General features: G+C 41.4%; 2 protein-coding genes across 3 annotated transcripts in view; both read left to right on the forward strand.

Annotated features, from left to right (window-relative positions):
• ST8SIA1 (ST8 alpha-N-acetyl-neuraminide alpha-2,8-sialyltransferase 1) overlaps positions 1–17,092 on the forward strand; it is a 143,615-nt gene that overhangs the window by 89,321 nt on the left and 37,202 nt on the right. For both annotated transcript variants that reach the window (XM_081083331.1, XM_081083330.1), the window contains one exon: positions 8,292–8,384. In XM_081083331.1, the coding sequence (XP_080939457.1) occupies positions 8,292–8,384 (93 nt within the window). The remainder of the gene's footprint in view (positions 1–8,291; positions 8,385–17,092) is intronic.
• Positions 4,107–5,565, forward strand: LOC308512386 (F-box only protein 31-like; the record flags this gene model as incomplete). The annotated part of the gene is made up of 1 exon (XM_081082151.1): positions 4,107–5,565. The coding sequence occupies exon 1, from the start codon at positions 4,126–4,128 to the stop codon at positions 5,563–5,565; it is 1,440 nt and encodes a 479-aa protein (XP_080938277.1). The 5' UTR covers positions 4,107–4,125.

Genomic DNA, 17,092 nt, shown 5'->3' on the forward strand with positions numbered 1-17,092 from the left:
AGAAATAATGAGTTCCTGTGATTAGAGTCCCAGCACAGTATGAAGAGGTATAATGTTCATAGATGGATGAGGGCAGTGAGGATTGAAAACAATTCAAAGAAGATAGTATTATAGCTAGAGCTATGTGTGCATGTACCTTTGATTTAATTTCAAGAATAGTGCCATTTCGCCCTAACTGCTTTGGTTCAATGGATAGAGCATCGGCCTACGGACTGAAGGGTCCCAGGTTCGATTCCAGTCAAGGGCATATACCTTGGTTGCAGGCACATCCTCAGTGGGGAGTGTGCAGGAGGCAGCTGAATAGATGTTTCTCTCTCATCAGTGTTTCTGACTCTCTATCTCTCTCCCTTTCTCTCTGTAAAAAAAATCAATAAAATATATTTACAAAAAAAAGAATAATGCCATTTTCAAAACATTTGATTTTTAAAAAATTCTTATTTATGGTTTATAATATGGAAGTCATTAAATGTTGATGAATTATTTTAAAATTATTTTTACTTGACCATTTATAGATCTCTTTTGGAGATCCTTAGAAAATTGAGATAGTATAATATATTCAAGATTAAACATTAAGTAAGGAAATTTGATTAAAAAGGACATGGTACATTTGATTAAAAAGGTGTCTGAACAGTTACAGTTACAGTTATGGCCTTACCTGTACACAGTAATATACCAGAGCACAGTTCCAAATGTCTTTTAGGATTGGAGTATAGCAATGCTATAATGTTCTTTGGTTAGACATTTTCAAATACATCTAATGCCAAAAACCAATTTTCCATTTTTCAAAGTAAACATTGGCTTTGTAACCAAAAATAAGACTTTAAAAAATAATATGTAGAATAAAATTTATCTGGAAGGTCTGCAAGACAGAGATAAGAGAGAAATTGGGTGGCTCAGGGACACATAATTGTGATGACTTTGGATAAGATAAAACGTGCATGTTTTGCATACTTAAGTACATACAGTTTAAAAAGCGATTTAGGCCCTAGCCTTTTTGGCTCAGTGGATAGAGTGTCAGCCTGTGGACCAAAGGGTCTGAGGTTCGATTCTGAGCTAAGGGCACATACCTTGGTTGCAGGCTCCACCGTGGCCCAGGCCCTGGTCGGGGTTTGTGCAGGAGGCAATCAATCGATGTGTTTCTTTCACATTGATATTTCTCTCTCCCACTCTCCCTAAAAATCAATGAAAAAATATCCTCAAGTGAGTATTAACTAAAAAAGAAAAAAAGTGCTTTTAGCATTTTTTAAAAAGGTTGAAGTCATTATGATTTTTTCCAAGGACATATTTTCATTTTTGTTTGTATAGACTGATTTCTTGCTGTGAAAGATGAGTTCGTTGGCCCAGCCACACTGACATGAACACGCAGTTCTGAAAATATTGTGGCCATTCTGTACCATTTAGTAAATATCAGCCACTGGACTCTCCCCAGGGCTCTCCCTCTCTCCTGGCTGCCCCATCCCACCACCAGGACCAACCCCAACCCCCATCTCTCCGGGACCCAGAGCTACAGGGGAAAGGGGACTCTGGTCCCCTCTCCCAGGTGCCTTCAACACACACCGTTTCCGCCCTAAGCAGCTTAGTTTCCATCTGTTTTATATAATGGCCATCAGGTAAGGCTTTGTTTGCAGAAAGTATTCAGTGTGTAAACTGCTTGAAAACCCCTGCTCAAGGTCAGCCCTCAGGCCCTTACAAGTTTGCACGGTAGGGATTTCTGAGAATGGAGGCCTTTCTCCCTAACACTCTAGCTCCTTATGAAGTCAAGTGCACGTCTGCATCCTGGTGTAATTACCTTGCATCCAAATGAGCAACAGACACAGGCTGTGGGTATTGGAGGCAACCCCTAAGCCGGCTCCAAATCAGATGAGGCTCAAGTGGAGGTGGCAGGAAGGAGTGGGCTTTGCTGCGTGCCCAGCCCTGTGCCAGGTGCTCAGGGTCCAGATCCTCTGCAATCCTATGAGAGGTGTTTTCTTTGCCCCCTTTCCTCCCTCCCTCCTTCCCTTCCTTCTGGATTTACTGAGCACTTGACTGTGCCAGGGGTTGGGGTACAGAGGCAAAGCTAGCATCCCCAAGACCTCACCGCCCCCGTGAGAGCATCATCCAGAAAACAGCTGTGACGGGTGGGTGCAGGGTGCAGGGGGAGCCCCCAGGTGACTCAGGGAGGGTTCTCCAGTGGAGTGAAAGTCGAGCCGGGATTTGAAGAAGAGGAAAGGCATTCAAGGTGGAGGAAACTGCATGTGTGAAGGCAGGGAGGCAGGAAAGAGCCCGCCTGGTCTGGGAACTGTGGGAGGGCGATGGAGCCCAGGTCCAGGAAATCTGCTGGGTAAGGTGGGATCCCAGAACCTACTACCTGGACCCTCTGCCTCCTTGCCTCCTTTGCTCTCGGCTGCCTGGCCAGGAAGAGGCCTCGCCTCCCTGCACAAAGGGAGGCTTTGAAGCTGGAGAGGAGTGAGGAAGGAGGGGCTAGCAAGCTGGTGTGTATTTTTGGATTGCTTCTCAGAAATCTCCTCCTCCTCTTCCTCTGCCTCCTCCTCCAACACCATGGCAGCTGGGTGTTGCTGGGCTGAGTTGAGGGGGAGGTGGGCTGGGGGTAGAGACTTCTGCTCCCCTTCTCTGAGCCTCAGTTTTGGCATCTAGGATTATGGGCACGACAACCCAGTGGCTGGCTCCTGTCAACCCAAGTGCTCCAGGAAGTGGAGAGCCAGGCTGGACTCATTAGGGGGAAGCCTGGGAGGTAAGGGTGGGGTTGGGGAGTACCCTGCATCATCCTGCAGCTGGGGGCTCGGCAAGGCTGTGAGGACTCACGTAGCCTGCACTTCCCACCAAGCAGCCTGCCCTGGTGCCCACTGCTCTGTCACTGCTGAGGAGCCCCCAGGGGAGTGGGAGACAAAGCCTAGGCACAGACACAGGGATGAATCTCCCTGTGAGCCCCTGCAGTGAGAAGTCTAGGGGGTCTCCTTTGCTGGGGCACAGGGCATAGCTGTTCCCAGAACCGGATCAAAGCCCCAAAAGGAGGGTCAAGGAGGGGTCTATTTCCTGGGGCTGCTGCTCCGATGACTACAGACTGGCCTAAACAAACAGGAACATGTCCTCTCCCCATTCTGGGGCCAGAATCTGAAATCAGGGTGTCTAGGGCTGTGCTCCCTGGGAGGGCTCCAGGGGAAGGTCCTTCCTGGCTCTGGGGACTCCTGGCCGAATCCCTTCAATCGTCACATGGCCCTTCTTTCGTCTTCTCGCGCCTTAGGATTTTTTTTTTAAATTTAAAGATTCCTTGCCACCCTATTCCCCACCCATCTCCACTACCCAGTTCAAAGAATATTTCATTTTTCATCAGTTCTATGATCACATCTTTTAGGGTCAGAAGCCAAGTTAATAAGACACTTTAGCCCAGTGATGGCGAACCTTTTGAGCTCAGCATGTCAGCATTTTGAAAAACCCTAACTTAACTCTGGTGCCATGTCACATATAGAAATTTTTTGATATTTGCAACCATAGTAAAACAAAGACTTATATTTTTGACATTTATTTTATATACTTAAATGCCATTTAACAAAGAAAAATCAACCAAAAAAATGAGTTCACGTGTCACCTCTGACACGTGTCATAGGTTCGCCATCACTGCTTTAGCCATTAATGTCTGTTAATTGTGACAACAAGCAGTAACGCCAATTTTGAAACACTTTTACACAATTATGCCTTATTAAAAACAATTTGACTGTCTTAAATGTGCCTTTTATGTAAATCTTCATAATGATCAGTTTCGGAGTTGAGCAGCTAAAATTATAGTGTGGGGGGGGCAGGAGGGGGGAGGGGGGTAAGAGATCAAACAAAGGACTTGTATGCATGCATATAAGCAAAACCAATGGACATAAGACACTGGGGAGTAGGGGAGGCCAGGGGATTGTCAAGGGCGGGGGCGGGGGGGGGGGGGGAAGGGACACATATATAATACCCTTTGTAACACTTTAAGCAAAAAAAAAAAAAAAATGTTGCTAAAGTCCTACAATTGGCTCCTCTCTGAGGGGGCGTGGCTAGGCTCTTGGGGCGTGGCTGGACTCTAGGGCGGATCCAGGGAGTTTGGCTGAGGAGCAGAGGCCCGGGCTTGTGGTGGCGGTTACACGTGGCGGCATGGAGGAGTGCGCTGGCCTCTGCGGCGTGGGCTCTTCGCGGGGACATCGGTGTCATCAGAAGGGCCAGCGCCCAGCTGAGACGCCAGCGGCCCACAGCAAGCCGTCCCCGGCAGAAAAGCACGTGGAGGTGGACGCGGGGAGTGGAGGAATCGCGAGCCCCATGCCGCCCCCGCCCCCGCACTGCTCGCTGCAGGACCTGCCGGTGGAGATGCTGGTGGAGATCTTCGCCTCGCTCCCCGGCACCGACCTGCCCAGCCTGGCCCAGGCCTGCACCAGATTCCACCACATCCTGCACATCGACAGCATCTGGAGACGGCGCTGCCGCGAGGAGTTTGGCGTTCGTGAAAACCTGCAGAACCCGGAGATGATGGGTATGTCTTACCGAGAATTCTATGCGAAGCTGTTCCCATACAGACACATTTTGGGGTTGTGGCAGCTAAATTTTAGCTGCAGAACACTGCTGAATGTCGCGGTGGACGGCTTATGCATTACTGGCGGGATGTACAGGCCTTCCCTTAAGCCCCGTGTGCGGGGCCCAAGACATTTCAAGCCCTCGTTCAGAATTCGCCTGACGGAGCGGAAATCAGCCGCGGTGGAGTGCATGGCCGGCCTCGGCAGGCCCCACCACGGCCACATGCAGATCCAGGAGGACAGGCTCACCATCCAGTGCAGGAGGACCGACCACCGAACGGGTTCACCAACGCGGCTCAGGGGAGAACGGGGGCCGGGGCGGGTGCAGGAGGACAGACAGCAGTATGACTGCCTGACCTACCGCCGCCTCTACCTCCCGCCTCGCTGCCCGGACGACCTCATCAGGCCAGGCCTCTTCCACCGCAAATACAACGCCTTCGGCCCGACGACCGTCATGCTCAGCTTCCACGGGAAGTACGCCAGGGTCACCAGGCTCATGGGGATCGGCACGAAGGCGCTAGAGATCCACCTCCTGCGCCGCATCCAGCTGCGAGATGGCGAGATCTTCCGCAACTTCAACGAGCTCTCCCGCGTGGTCCGGGAGATGGACGAGCAGGTGACCCGGGAGCAGCAGCAGCAGCGAGAAGACGGGACCGAGGAAAGCCAGGGCCATGGCTGGCAGAGCCCTGCCCAGCCCAGCGCCGGGGAGTCCGGGGCCGCAGCTTCGGAGGAGCAGCCTGTCCCGTTTGTGCTGCCTGTGGGCGTGCGCTCCAGTGACCAGAACTACCCCCGAACCTGCAGGATGTGTTTCTATGGCATGGACGTTGATCCCTTCGCCTACCCCAGGCACTGCTGCCCTGGAGTCTTCATCCTGTTCGATGAGGACGACTTCGGGTTCATCTGGTTGGAGGAGAGATACTTCTTCTGGTACGGCAGAGTCCACGACACCTTCCCGAATGTGGAGGCGCCATCCCCGCAGGCCTTCCTGGAGCTGCTCAAGGACATTCAGTCTAGTTTTATATTTTAATCTGAATAATTCTTTACTGGCAATTTTTTCAATAGTTTTTCTTCATTTATAAATCTTAAGTGGTTTCCCATTGCTTGTAAAATTAAAACAAAATCTTTTCTAAACAGCTGTATTGAAGTCTAATTACCTTATTATATAAATTACTGTTGATTTATCTATTAAGTCAGTTGAAGAAAAATATAAAATAAAAATAAAATTATAGTGTGCTTTTTCTGAGAAAGGAGCTACAGGGATGTGTCACAGACATTGCACTCAAAGAGAAAGTTGTCCCAGAAGAACTTAAAGCAGATATTCACACCAAAATATTTCATTATTTTACAGGAATGCATTTATAAAATGTTATCTTTTTTGTTTTAAGCATTTCCCTCTGCTGTAGGATTTGGCAGTACCTTCAAGTTTTTCTTGCGCATTTATGGTAGGAGGTATGAAGGAACCTAGACATCTGAGGCATGGATCTACCCACAAGGAACACACAGAAAAACAAACTGTTTGCTTCATTTAATAATGAAGCAGATTGACAGCACTCTTTAGCAACATTCAGATTTTATAGTTTTAATGTAGACTGGTTGGTTTTCATATGTTATGAAGGACCATCAAGATCAAAGCTTCTTCAAGAGGCAGATGTCCAGATTTTAGCCTGTGTTTGCAAAGATCAATTAAATCACAAGACCACAGTCAGCCCACTCCCAGATGAGCCTGGTTGCTAATGTATAAGCTCACCCCCTCCTGAGGGTCCTCAGAAACCACATGGGGTGTCATGTGACTGCAAGGCCGGAGATGCTTCAAGAGCAGGCTCTGGGACTCGGCTTCCCCCAGGCTCCCCACAGTGTTGGTTCTCAGTGGACACTCAGAAGTCACTGACTAGCTGACTAATCTGTGGGTAGCTGCCACAAAAACCAGTATCTCAGATGAAAGGAAGATTCTAAATCAACTGAGACAGGGTTCTACCTAGGATGCCCTGATGTGGTAGGAGTCACAGGGTGAGTAAGAGACAACACCAGGGAACTTGAGCTGATCAGCTGAGTGGGTGCCCGGAAAATTCCATGTCCTAGGGAAAATTTGTTTGGGAAAAATTTATTAGTTGGGGAACTGCAGAGACATTCATATTTGTAAGACCTCTTTACCTACAAACAATGCTTTAGTTTGTTGAAGTAATAAAAGTTAGTGATGCCCGGATGTGGTAGAAGTCAGGTTAGAGATATGGGTGGAGAGGAGAAACTAGGACACAGTAATAAAATAAAACCTAGTGGAAACTTAGATTCATTTGAGATTGTCATAAGTAATAGATGTATATTTAATTAATTGACGCTATTTCTGATATGTGATATTTTTGAGCTTTTACTATGTGTGGGACATAAAGGTAGGGGCTGTTTATATATTTCTCATTTTAATCTTTACAACAACCTTATTGGAAAGGAAGACACTATCTTCATTTGTCTAATGGGGAAACTGAGGCCAGGCTGATGAATTAGTTTGTCTAATTTCCCACTGTCAGAAAGCCATGGGATTTGGATTTGCAATTGCCGTATTTTCCATTGTAAACATTCATAAGACATGGCCACGAAAAGCAAAACGAGAGAGAGAGAGAGAGAGAGAGAGTGTGTGAGAGAGAGAGAGAGTGTGTGTGAGAGAGAGAGAGTTATTTTTATCATCAGGAAAGCATACTCGCTTCCTTGGCGGACCTGGGATGGTGGATAATCATTTCATTTCTCTAGATGACAGATCGCTATGTGCTGGGGGCCAGCCCCAGCAGATCCAGGGGTTCCCCAAAGGTGTGGACGAAGGATGTTTTACACGGAGACAGCATTCAGAATTCTTTAGCTTTCCTTAGGCTCCGTGGATCTTCCTGTGCCTGGCTGAGGCCACAGAGAGAGATCCCAAGGCACGCTGAGCCTTTATTTTATAGTGAGAGGTGAACAAGGTAGTGGTTACCAAAGTTACACTTTTCTTGTGAGTTTCACTTGTTTTTGTTCTTGTGAGTTTCACTTGTTTACACCATGGTTATACTTCCGGCACTTCCTCAGCCCATTAGCTTCCCAGATAAGATCTAGGGAGTGTTATAAGGTCAAGCCTAATTATGCTAAGAGGACTGTGCCCTCTAAGCTGGGACTTGTTTGTGACTTTGCCCACAAGTCAGTCCGAGGCTTAACCCTGTATCAGCTTCCCACAACTATGGCTTCACCAGTAGTCAACCCATAGACTGGTCACGTACACAAAAGGGGGACATGCATTGATTTAGCACATTATAATGGTACATTGAAGGCAGGTTTTGCCCTGAATGTACTATTATAATTTAGAATTTGGAAAAAAAAGGGAAAAAAACAAATACAATTCCTCCCTGTCTCTTGAGGTTTAGAGGTGTGCAGAGTACAGTGTAGGCCCTGTGTCCTCTTGTGTCCCACACTCCCCTGAGCTGCAATTTCAGGTCTAATATTCCCTGTCCTCCCACTTCAAAAATATTTTGAATGGAATAAATTCACTCCAGTTATTTCTCTTTCCTTTCATAGATCATTTACCTCTGCAGCTGATGTTTTCTTCTAAAATAGGACTAGTTTGTATGACAGTGTTTTGAAGGTGCTGATAGTCATCTGATGTCCATTAAAAGGGAGAGGTGATAAAAGTTATTTGTGAATTGAGCTAGACTTAGTGAAATTCCTATTTTTTGTGATAGCTGATAGTCTGAAGGTAGGTAATTCATTCTAAAATGTTTGTTTTTGTTTCCCTAGATGCAATCTTCCTCCCTTGTCAAGTGAATACACTAAAGATGTTGGATCCAAAAGTCATCTAGTGACAGCTAACCCCAGCATAATTCGGCAAAGGTAAGCATTTATGACTTCTGTTGGTGAGGGACTAGAGAGGAAAGCTTTTGAAGTATTAAACATCTAAAGACAGTGAGCATAGGAAACAAAGAAGGACACCATCTGGACAGGCAGGAAGGATGAAGAAGGGAATTGTAAATAAACTAGGCAGGATTATGGGAATCCAAACACCATTTCATGCTCCTGCTGGGATTCTGTTTCTTGTCTTCAGAGACGGTAGAAATAACATGAGGACCCATTGTTTTGCTCAAAGAAGCAACACAATATTCTGCTTACTCATTACTACTACTTTCTAATTTGTTGGCTTCAGTCCCAACTTATTGATTGGCATTGATTGTTGAACTGAATTAATACCAGTTTTGTTAAGAATAAAGATAAAGAAATGATCAATCTACTGCATATGCGTGCATAAAAATAACAATATTGTCAGAATGTATAGGAGTGCATGATGATATTATATCCATCAGATATGGGAAAGCACAATGGAAAATTCTTGCTCTAGTATTGATTCCAGAAATCTTGGCAGCTGCTGTGGGAGCTTCTGTGTGCCAGTCTCCAGTTGATGAAGCCCATCAGTAGGCTGTTTCTCCAAGGACTGTTCATTGTGGAAAATGACTCAGTCTCTGTGAAAAGCAGAGTCATACATTGCCTTTAGACTCTCTTGTGTAGCTCGCAATTAAGAGTGAAATATCCAGACATCTGGGCTTTGGTGCTTGTCCTCTAAGGAAGTCCTATGCAAGTGGCCAGCACTTGTGTGTCACTTTTTAAACACTGTTGCACTACTTGTTTTGGCTCTTAAGTAAGTATTCCCATAAAATAGATGTCTAGAAACACAACCAAATAATTTTTAATTTTGAGGGATATTGTGAAATTACCCTTCCAAAACGTACCATTTACTTCCTCTTCAGTAACAGGTAAAACTGCCTGTTTCCTAATCCTAATTATGTATTATTAACCTTTAAATTTTTAACAGTTTGTTGGGTGAAAAATGGTACATTACTTACTTATTTAATATGTATTTTTTTCTGAATACAAGAGGGTCTGAGTGGGTATTGGCTATTAGCACTTCGATGAATTGCCTATTTGTATTTCTTGTTTATTTGTGCTTTTAAAAATATCTCCCATTTGATTTAGAGGAACTGTTTATAATATAGATATTAAATCTTTGTTTGCTATGTATGAAACATATGTTTTCTCCTAATCTGTCACATATCTTTTAACTTATGTCCTGTCAGAACTTAACATTTTTATGTAATTTGTTAATCTTTTTCTTTAGAGTTTCTTTTTATAAAAAAAAAATCTTTCCTCGGATGATCTTTCATTTCCATGTCTCCTCCAATGAGAAAATATTATATTGTGTTTATCTAGTAAATTTATGGTTTCATTTTCCATATTTAAGAAATTTAGTTCATGTGAATATTTTTATTTTTATAACAATAATTTTATTGTTTTCAACAAAGACATGCTCATTATCAGAATTTAAAACAAAAGAGAAAAGTACAAAGAAGGTAAACAACAAATCATCCCAAACCTCCCCATTTGAAAAAAATGGTAATTAATATTAGGTAAACTTTTTTCAGATATTTCATATGTTCTTCAGGACTTTGAAGTTATTGTTTTATTATCTTCTTAAGTTCTAGTGTTGCCAATCAGAAGTCTAATAGAAATTTATTTTTTGTTCAAGGGAAATCTTTTCTCTCTCCACTGATAACTTTTTAAAATTTTATTTTTATCATTTGAATTCAGATAGTTTACCAACATTTATCTTAGAATGGGTCTTTTGAAATTCATGTTGCTTAGCACATTAATGAGAGGTTCTTTGAGTTGGAAGACTTGAGGGTTTAGTGGTGAAGATTCTGTACTCTAAGATGACTTGGGTTTACTCCCTGTTCACCACTTATGGACTGTGTGAGCGTGGCTCAGTTACTTAACACTGTCTCCATAAGCTTCCTCATTTGTAAAGCGGGGATAATACTTTTATTATAGTGAATTATACTACATGTGTATATATATGTATACATGTGCATATATAGGGGCATCCCCAAAAGTGTAAATACACACTTTGAATAATTATAAAGGCAGTGGATGTTAAAATACATTTTATTTTCAAAATTGAGCTATCAGCTGTTAAAGTGTGTATACATTTTTGGGCCCACTCTATATGTGTATGTGCATATATATCTACATATTTTAATTACATATAATGCTTAGAACAGTGCCTGGTATACTGTAAGCACTATATAAGTGTTAGCTATCATTAGTATTATTTTTTATCTCTGAATATTCTTTCTCTCTGATATTTGGAAATATGGAAGCATGGAACAATTAGTTTCTAAAATTTCACTGAAGCCCTGGCTGGTGTGGCTCAGTTGGTTGGGTGTTGTCCTGTGCACTGAAAGATGGCCAGTTTGATTCCTGGTCAGGGCGCATGCCCAAGATTGTGGGCTCAATCCCAGTAGGCAGCCAATCAATGTTATGCTCTCATAGTGATGTTTCTATCTCTCTTTCCCCTTCTCTCTTCTTCTCTCTCTAAAAATCAATAAACTAGTCTTTAAAAATATGTCATTGAAAATAAAAAATGGCCGAAACCGGTTTGGCTCAGTGGATAGAGCGTCGGCCTGCGGACTGAAAGGTCCCAGGTTCGATTCCGGTCAAGGGCATGTACCTGGGGCAGGCACATCCCCAGTAGGAGATGTGCAGGAGGCAGCTGATCGATGTTTCTCTCTCATCGATGTTTCTAGCTCTCTATCTCTCTCCCTTCCTCTCTGTAAAAAATCAATAAAATGTAAAAAAAAAAAAAAAAAAAAAAAAAAAAAGAAAATAAAAAATGACAGTCAAATTTGTGAATCAATAAATTGAATGACCAAAGATTAGATTGATACTTACTTTTTAGGGTGATTTGTTTTTGATGTAGCTAATGTAGAAGGAGAAAATAAAACATCACTCTCTTAAAGTTTAATTATTGACTCTCACTCAATTCTTGAATGTGTGTATTTATTTATTTATTATTTTTCATGGGGGTCTGATCAGGAAGTTGGCAGAAAATCACCAGTGATGATGGTGTCCTTTTGCTTCAATTAAGTGTGTTGGGGCTCTGGGAACCCTAAGGATGAGTAGTTTTTAAATTTGGGATGAGTTTGTCCCAGGTTCAAGAGAATGAACAAAAGGGCAAGAGAACTCACATAAATATTTTTTGATTATTTAAACATCTTTTACAAATAATTACAGATACAGAAGAAGTTCCAAAAAAAAGTATGGGAAGTTCCTATGTATTCTTCATTAATTTTCCCCAATAGAAACATCTTGCATAACCATAATATATTACTTTAACTATTATTTTGATTTGGGAATAACTTTTAAGGAGTAAGTGTTCTTGTGGAGTGAAATGAGACATCCAAGGGTAAAAGATTCTGTTTCCATAACTTCATATGTGGAGCTGATAGTAAGACTTTAAAAGGAAAGTGAACAAAAATATTTAGAGCAACATTTGGAGCAAGATGAAGGGAGAAGGGAGAGGGAGAGGGAGAGAGAGAGAGAGAGAGAGAGAGAGAGAGAGAGAGAGAGAGAAAGAATGTGTTATTGAGAAAAATTATGAAAACTACAGGAGAAAGGAAAGTGTAAACAATTAAATACTTAAGAGGCAAAATAAACCTGTTCGTTAAGACTCATGTTCAACATAAACAATTAATACAAGGCAAGAAAGAATCATTATGATACAAATCATTATGATTAATCATTTAGTCAGCATTTCCATGTGCTAGATTTTGTGCTATTTATATACATTGCAACATTTAATCCTCAAAACAATCCTAATAGGTAGAATATTTTAAATATGTATTTACAGGAAAAGGAAATGTGATGTGGTAAGTTTAGTCACCTGCTCATACTCACAGTTGCTAGTAATCATTCTGGGACTTCACCCAGACATAGCTCAATCCAAAACCCATGCTCCTAATCAGTTACCATCACACCAGGTGATCTTTCCAGGTGATCCATGCATTGTACAAGGAAACAATCGAGTTTTCTTTTTTTTTCTTCTTTTTTAATTAAATCTTTATTGTTTAGATTATTACATTTGTTCCTCTTTTTTCCCCCCATAACTCCCCTCTCCTAGTTCCCGCCCCACCCTCCGCCCTCACTCCCCACCCACTGTCCTCATCCATAGGTGTACGATTTTTGTCCAGTCTCTTCCCCCATCTCCCACATCCCTTCCCCCCCCCCCCAAGAATAGTCAGTCCATTCCCTTTCTATGTCCCTGATTCTATTATGATCACCAGATTATTTATTCACTTGATTCTTAGATTCACTTGTTGATAGATGCATGTTGTTCAGAATTTGTATCTTTGCCTTTTTCTTCTTCTTCCTCTTCTTAAAGGATACCTTTCAGCATTTCATATAATCCTGGTTTGGTGGTGATGAATTCCTTTAGCTTTTCTTTATCTGTGAAGCTCTTTATCTGACCTTCAGTTCTGAATGATAGCTTTGCTGGATAAAGTAATCTTGGTTGTAGGTTCTTGGTATTCATCACTTTGAATATTTCTTGCCACTCCCTTCTGGCCTGCAAAGTTTCTGTTGAGAAATCAGCTGACAGTCGTATGGGTATTCCCTTGTAGGTAACTGAGTTTCTTTCTCTTGCTGCTTTTAAGGTTCTCTCTTTGTCTTTTGCTCTTGGCATTTTAATTATGATGTGTCTTGGTATGGTCCTCTTTGGATTCCTTTTGTTTGGGGTTCTCTGCGCTTCCTGGACTTGTAAGTCTATTTCTTTCACCAGGTGGGGGAAGTTTTCTGTCATTATTTCTTCAAATAGGTTTTCAATATCTTGCTCTCTCTCATCTTCTGGCACCCCTATAATTCTGATGTTGGTACGCTTGAAGCTGTCACAGAGGCTTTTTACACTATCTTAGTATTTTCGGATTCTTTTTTCATTTTGCTTTTCTGGTTGGGTGTTTTTTTGCTTCTTCGCATTTCAAATCTTTGACTTGATTCTTGCGCTCCTCTAGTCTGCTGTTGGGAGTCTGTATAGTATTTTTTTTTTAAATATAATTTATTGATTTTTTACAGAGAGGAAGGGAGAGAGAGAGTTAGAAACATCGATGAGAGAGAAACATCGATCAGCTGCCTCCTGCACATCTCCCACTGGGGATGTGCCCGCAACCCAGGTACATGCCCTTGACCGGAATCGAACCTGGGACCTTTCAGTCCGCAGGCCGACGCTCTATCCACTGAGCCAAACCGGTTTCGGCTGTATAGTATTCTTTATTTCAGTCCGTGTATGCTTAATTTCTAGTTGGTTCTTTACCATAACATCGAGGGTCTCATTAGATTTCTTGAGGATCTCACTACATTTATCGGCAGCTTCTAGACAGTTCTTAAGAGACCTTAAAAGTGTGGTTCTGAACTCAATATCCTCCGTTGACAGTTTTGTCCTCTTTCTTTGTCTCCGCATTTTTTATGCTTTCTTGGTGCACCCCCTAGTGGTCTTTGTGCGCAGTCTTGTTGTAGTTAAGCCTTGATTGTTGTCGGCAATACCAGGGGTGATTTGACCTCCAGGCTAACTGGCTATGAGAGTCCGCTCTGTCTGCAGTGGGAGAGTTTCTGTAACAATCGAGTTTTCATAAGTGACAAGTTATTTTGGAAAGTTTAAATTTTTTCACTTAAAAATGTATTCAGTGTAGCAAGGTATTTGGATTAAAAATCAAAATGAATATAACTATTTTGTGAAATAAGGAAATGATATACCATTACAATAACATCAAGTGATATGATGTACTCAACACACAAAAAAGCAAGCATTCTATGGAAAAAATTTGGAATTTTATTGAGACATTTCAGACAACCTGACTAAATGTATGGATATACTATGTCCATGACTAAAAGACTCAGTATTGTAAAGGCATCAGTGCTATCCAAATTGGTCTATAGATTCATTGAAATTCCAATAACAACCTCAATATGGTTGTGTGTGTATCACTTGACAAGTTGAAATGCAGAGCCAAGAATATCAAAGGAGCTCTTGAAGAAAAAAATGGTTGGAAGAGTTACTCTATCAGATATTATAATCCAGTACCTATATATAGTTATTATAATGAAGACAATGTGGTATTGGTGCGGAGATAAACAAACTGATCAGTTAAGCAGAACAGGGGCCCCTCAATCAGATCCACATACACAGAGACTCTTAATATATGACAGAGGTAATAGTGTAGATCAATGAGAAAAGGAAAAACTTTTCAGAATGATGTTGAGACAGGTGTCTATTTGGAAACAAATGAAATTACATTTCTACCTCATACTTTATACGAAGCATTGTTTCTAGATAGTGGAGAATGAAACTTGAAAAGCAAAACGAAATCTTGTAGGAAACAGCACAGGCCTTGTAATTTCTTAAATAAATAGCACTAATTGAAAGGAAAAGACTGATACGTTTGATATATTAAAATAAGGAGCTTTTATTCATAAAAAGACATGCTAAAAGCAGAGCAAGTACAACCACATTATAGAAGAAGACAATTAACCAAGGACTGGCATTCAGAATATATAAATAACTCATTTAATTTAGGAAGAAATTAATATGAAAATCAAAAATCCCAATAAAACATGTCAGAACCAGATTTCAAAGCACTAGTCTAAATAGCAAGTAAATGAATGAATATATGCTCAACCTCATTAATAATCAGAAAAATGCAAATAAATATTCAAATGAGCCATTATTCCATATCCATCAGGTGGCAACAATTGTTTCAGCTGTTGGTGAGGATGTAAAGCAATAGACAGTAACATATATGCTAGTTGGAGTGAATATAATTACAACTACTTTGGAATGCATTTTGCCATTATCTAGTGCAGTTGAAGAAGAACCTACCCCATACCTTAGCGGTTCCATTCCTAGCAGTGGTTCTCAACCATCTGGCCCTTTAAATACAGTTCCTCATGTTGTGACCCAACCATAAAATTATTTTCGTTGCTACTTCATAACTGTAATGTTGCTACTGTTATGTATCGTAATGTAAATATCTGATATGCAGGATGATCTTAGGCGACCCCTGTGAAAGGGTCGTTCGACCGCCAAAGGGGTCGCGACCCACAGGTTGAGAACCGCTGCCTAGAGAAAAACAACAGTAACTATAGGGAGAAGTGCATGATAGTTGTTTATAGTAGTTAAACTCCAAAATAGTTATGACACTTGACTGTGTGGCTCAGTTTTTGGAGTGTCGTCCCGCTCATGAGTTCAATTCTCAGGTAGGGCACATGCTTGGATTGGGGTTCGGTCCTGGTTGAGGCATGTATGAAAGGCAACCAATTGATGTTTCTCTCTCACATTGATGTTTCTCTCTGTGTCTCTCTCTCACTCTCCCTTTCTCTAAAGTCAGTGAGCATATCCTTGGGTGAGTATTAAAATAAATAAATAAATAGATAGATAAAATAATTGATTATACCACTGTGCATCAGTGATAGAATGAATAAATAGGAAAATGTTTACAGAACAGAATACTTTATAGCAATGAACTATATAACTACCCATAATAAAATGGATGAAATTCATAAACCTGATGTTGAGAAAAAATAGTAAGTCATACAAAATACGGGAGAACTTTATATAAAGGTAAAAATAAAATTAACAGTATGGCTGAGGGACACATACAGAGCAAGTAAAACTATGAAGAACAACAGTGGTCCTTCCCAGGGGAAGGAGAGTACTGGATTGGGGAAGTTTTTTATTCATATCTTATACAGTCTTCTCTCAAAGCTGTTTAAACCCAAGATGTTGGCAGTATCTTGCACTTCCATGTGACTGAAAATTAAACTCATTGGGCAAAGCTGTGCAGTGGAAATGCTAAGTACCACTAATTTTCAGCTGTCCTCCAAATTCTTGATTCTTATAAAAAATATTCCACCAAGGTTTATAAGCACTATGAGTTTTCACTACAAAATTCTCTTAGAAAATATCAGTACAAGATGAAACAGGCTTGCCCAGCCAGGGTGGCTCAGTGGTTGAGCGTTGACCTATGAGATCACAGTGCGATTCCCAGTCAGGGCACATGCCCGGGTTGCGGGCTCGATCCCCATTGGGTTCTTGCAGGAGGCAGCCAATTGATGTTTCTCTCTCATCAAAGTTTCTATCTCTCTATTCCTTCCCTTCCCCTTTCTCTAAAATAAATAAAAACATATTATAAAAAGATAAAACAGGCTTGAGAAAAATTAAATATATATGAGGCCATATGATTATGGTACAAAACAATAAGGTTAGAGAACTTCATATTTGTTGATGAATTTAAGGGGGTAAGAGCTCAACCAAAGGACTTGTATGCATGCATATAAGCATAACCAATGGACATAAGACACTGGGGGGTAGGGGAGGCTAGGGGACTGTCAAGGGCGGGGGGAAAGAAAGGACACATTTGTAATACCCTTTGTAATACTTTAAGCAATAAAAAAATAAAAATAAAAATAAAAGAATTTAACAGAAATTACTATCACTTTTTTTAGGATACTTGTTTAAATGCATTCTTATTTTTTGAAAAACAGCTATATTGAGGTATAATTGATATTCAAAAGAAAAACTGCACATCTTTAATGTATACACTTCTATGAATTTGGGTCTATGCATACACCCATGATACTGTCACCACCTCCAAATGTTTCCTTGTGCCCTTGTCTGTGTGTATGTGTGTGTGGTGTGGTAACAACACTTAACATGAAGTATATCA

This window comes from Myotis nattereri (assembly GCF_964212035.1).
Source record: "Myotis nattereri genome assembly, chromosome: 2".
Lineage (NCBI taxonomy): Eukaryota > Metazoa > Chordata > Mammalia > Chiroptera > Vespertilionidae > Myotis > Myotis nattereri.